Genomic DNA, 4,698 nt, shown 5'->3' with positions numbered 1-4,698 from the left:
TATCTTCAGGACATTCCATCCAAATGCAGAAGGATACACCTTCTTAAGTGCACATGGAACATTCTCCAGGATAGACCACATCTTGGGTCACAAATCAAACCTCAGTAAATTTAAGAAAATTGAAACCATATCAAGCATCTTCTCTGACCACAATGCTATAAGACTAGGTATAAATTACAAGAAAAAAACTGTAAGAAACACAAACACATGGAGATTAAGGAATACATTTCTAAATAACCAACAGGTTATGGAAGAAATCAAACGGGAAATAAAAAAATTTCCAGAAACAAATGACAATGAAAACAATAGTTCTCTAGTATCATTAAGTATTTACCTAGAGCCCTTTATAACAAATATAGATAATTAGTGGTTATCTATTGCTATGCAACAATCTATCCCAAGACCTAGAGTCTTTAAAGATGAACCCATTATTCTCTCCTACATAGGAATGTTTTTAGTCATTAAATCAATTTCTTTGGTAGGGTTCAGATATTTCATTTCTTCTTGAGTCAGTTTTGGTTAAGTTTTAATTTTCTAGGGATTTGTCTTTTTCATCTAAGGTTTAGAATTTGTTAGCATAAAATTGTTCATAATATCTTTTTATAATGTCTATAGTTATCTATTGATATATTTCCTTTTTCATTTCTAATATTGTTTGTTTGTACATGCGTGGTAATTTGCTTCAGTTGTGTCTGACTTTTACCACCCTATGGACTGTAGCCCACCAGGCTCCTCTGTCCATGGGATTCTCCAGGCAGGAATACTGGAATGAGTTGCCATGCCCTCCTCCAGGAGATCTTCCCAACCCAGGGATCGAACCCATGTCTCTTACATCTCCTGCATTGGCAGGCAGGTTCTTTACCTCTAGCGCCACCTGGGAAGCCCAGTATTGCTTGTTTGTACCTCTTTTCTTTTTTTTTTTTTTTTGACTGTATCTTAATTACCAGAGTGGTCACTGTTCAAGCTTTATTTAGTTGGTGTAACAGTTGGCTGCATTATTTATGTAATTTTTCCCTTTTACATTACAAGGCAGTGTACACTATCCTGATTCATACAGTACGTAAGATTCTTTAGAACAGTTATGCACGTGGCATGCAATACTGGATTTATACATTGGATCCCAGGGTGTGATTCACTGGAGGGAAAAAGTTGCACTAGGCACCTTGGCTAAAGGAACCAGAGGTTATAGAACACAGTAAATACACATCCGGTTTGAAGGGCAACTGCAGCATCTGCAACATGGGCAGTGGTACCTCTTGAGGAAGTTGAATTATTTGACAAACCAATTTAGGACCACACAAGGTAAGTGCCATCCAGCATCAGGATACAGCTGCAAGGTTTTATGAACCATTCCTATTTCTAACATTAGGAAATTGATTTTTTCCTAGGCTGTTTTAACATTACTGTTTTAATCACAGATCAGATATAAAGGACAATATGAGTTACAACCTCCAACTAAAATCCTGTGTAGCCTAGACAGTGAAGTGATACAACATTAGAAGACTTTAAAACTGCAGTTCTTTCTGGATCCCCCAAAGTGTATCTGCACTCTTCTTCAAACAGGCCTCTTCCTCATGAGTCAGAGTCACTTTCACAACGTCTGAGATTCCATTCTGTCCCAAGATGCAAGGAACACTAAGGAAGACATCTTCTTTTATTCCATAGAGACCCTTAATCATGGTGGAAATCGGATGCACCCGCCTAAGATTCTTCATTATACTTTCTGCCAAATCGGCCACTGACAGTCCAATGGCCCAGGATGTGTAGCCTTTCAGTTTGATCACCTCATAAGCACTGTCAACCACCTGTTTGTGAACCGCTTTCCACTGTTCCTTATCTGCATCAGTGCCTAACTCAGGGTGTAAATTCTTCAGGGAGACACCAGCAACATTCACTCCACTCCATACAGGCACACTAGAGTCGCCATGCTCCCCAAGGATCCACCCATGGCAGCTTAATGGGTGAACTCCCAGCCTCTCCCCCATGAGATAACGGAACCGAGCTGAATCCAGATTGCAACCACTTCCAATAACACGGTTTTTGGGAAAGCCGCTTATCTTCCAAGCCACATAGGTCAAAATATCGACTGGATTGGAAACAACAAGCAACTTGCAATTTGGGCTGTATTTTACAATATTAGGAATGATGAATTTAAAGATGTTCACGTTACGCTGGACCAAATTAAGACGGCTCTCTCCCTCTTGCTGACGTGCCCCAGCTGTGATAATAACCAGCCTTGAGTTTGCTGTCACATTATAGTCTTTGCCAGAGACAATTTTTGGTGTTCTAAGGAAAAGGCTGCCATGTTGGAGATCCATCATCTCTCCCTTCAGTTTATCTTCCATGACATCAACAAGAGCAATTTCATCTGCCAAGTCCTTCATTAAGATACTGATGGCACAGGCCATGCCAACAGCACCAACCCCAACAACTGTAATCTTATTCTGGGGGACATGTTCTTCCTTAAGAAGATTCTGAATCAGCTGATCCTTGAGAGTTGCCATCTTGGACTTAGAACCTAAAGGAATCGGTAGTGACCGTCGAACGGGCGGGCGTCGGAGGCGCGCGGCGTGGGATCCGGACTTGGCGGCAGCGGCTCCGGTACTCTCTTTTCTTTTTTTATCGGTGTCATTAGAGATCTGTCAATTTTACTAATCATCTCAAAGAAACAAATTTTGTTAATTTTCACTATTATGAGTTAGTTTCCTTATTTTTAATTTCTGCTTTTATCTTTGTTACTTCTTATCTCCATCTTTCTTTGGATTTATTTTGCTATTCTTTTCCTAATTTCTTAAATTGGAATTCTTTGTTCAATAATGTGTAGCTCTTCTTCACTCCTAATTGGTGCAACAGGAGCTATATATCTCTCTACTTATTGTTTCAGCTGCATGCCAAAAACTTTGATGTGTATAATTTTCATTATTGTTTAGCTCTAAATATTGCCTAATTTCTTAATTACTGTTACAATTTTTTTTGAATAATTGGTAATTTAGAAGTGTGGTTCTTTATTTTCAACTATGGTATATTTCTAGCTATTATTTTGTTAATTGGTTTCCCAGCTATGTGATCTGGCTGGTACCATTCCTTTGAAACTTGTTGAGACTTGTTTTTTTGACTAGTATGGGATTATTTTTTGTTACAACTTTTTTTTTTTCTTCTTTCACACATTGACAATTATCTTTGCCATCCCCTGGGAGATAGAGTTCATTCTAGCTCATTTTTCCATTGAGGTTGTATGCCTTGGGTCCTAGCTCTATAGTCTGTTCACACCCTGGGTTATATCTTCCCTACCTTAGTCCCAGAAGGCATGCATATCAAAGATCCTGTTCACCCAGTTCAGTGCATGCCCTCAAAATGGAAGCAGAATCAGTATTCTCTCCTCCCTGCCTGTTACCTTTTTTTTTTTTAATTGAACTGTAATTGATTTACAATGTTGTGTTAATTTCTGCTGGACAGCAAAGTGACTTAGTTATACATACATACATTTATTTATATCCTTTTTTTTAATATCCAGTCTTTTTTATTCTTTTCCATTATGCTATATTCCAGGACTTTGAATATAGTGCCCTATGCTACACAGTAGGACCTTGTTGTTCATCCTTTCTATCCCCTGTTAGTTTTTGACCAGAGTATTCCTTATAGTCTTTTCTAGCCCGTTTGTCATTGGATTTAAGAAGATTTTTAAAAATAAATATTATCCATCACTTTTCATTGGTTGTGAACCTAGTCTGCATACATCAATCAGCAGAAGCCCATATTGGCATCTTATTTGATTACTGTTGAATTCCCATAACACATAGTAAGTAACATGTTCAAGGAGATTTAAGACCTGGTCATTTCTTGATGTAATCCCTAGAAATACTGTTAGGGAAAAATTTAGCAGAATATATAGAGTGAATGATCACAATTATTAACCAAACTTCAAATAGAGAAATACATCCTGAAAAGAGAAAAATGATGTTTTTAAATATCATTCAAAGTCCTCAAAAATACAGCCAATAAATCTGAATAATTCTGAAATGACTCCCATATGTTCACTAAAAAGATACACAGGAGTGTTCATAGCACCATCTCGCCCATCAAAAACTGAAGAAAGAAACAGAACCAGCAAATACCTATCAATGGTAGGGTAGATACAAGTTGTGGAATGCTTCAAAGCAAAGAGAATGAACAATCTACCACTGCATACAGCTGGTTACGTGAATTTCATAGATATAGTGTTGAACGAGAGAAGCTCAGTAAAATAATATATAAATTTTTATGATTCTATTTATATGAAGTTCAAACACAGACAATGAATTTATTGAGTTATAATTCAAGATGATTGTTAATCCTTGAGAGAAAGCTAGTGACAGGGCACACGAGGATTCTAAGGATCTGGTCATGTCCAGTTTCTTATCTGAAAGATTGTTGTATAGGTGTGCTCATTTTATGAAAGTTAGTTGAACTGTCCACTTTTAATGTGTGCATTTTCAGTATATATACTTCAATAAAATTTTATATTACAAAAAAATCCAAAATGAAAGATTAAAAGCCATGAATTTACTTAAGAAATAAAATATTTGCCTGATGCTGCTCTTGATTTTAAAAAGTAAGATTGTGCTAGTGAAATGTTAACATAATGACATTGTAGCTGTTTAATGAGTTATTCAGGAAAGCTTGGGACCTTGAGCTTGAGAAGTGGGAATAGGAACATGG

General features: G+C 37.1%; 1 protein-coding gene across 1 annotated transcript; it reads right to left on the bottom strand.

The window, feature by feature from the left end:
• Positions 1–936: 936 nt before the first annotated feature.
• On the bottom strand, positions 937–2,607 carry LOC122685412 (L-lactate dehydrogenase A chain). The gene has a single exon (XM_043890188.1). The coding sequence runs from the start codon at positions 2,502–2,504 to the stop codon at positions 1,506–1,508; it is 999 nt and encodes a 332-aa protein (XP_043746123.1). The 5' UTR covers positions 2,505–2,607; the 3' UTR covers positions 937–1,505.
• Positions 2,608–4,698: the final 2,091 nt, after the last annotated feature.

Source organism: Cervus elaphus, chromosome 28, assembly GCF_910594005.1.
Source record: "Cervus elaphus chromosome 28, mCerEla1.1, whole genome shotgun sequence".
Taxonomy (NCBI): domain Eukaryota; kingdom Metazoa; phylum Chordata; class Mammalia; order Artiodactyla; family Cervidae; genus Cervus; species Cervus elaphus.
Note: the sequence above shows the minus strand (reverse complement) of the source record. Positions and strands in the feature narration are given on the sequence as shown.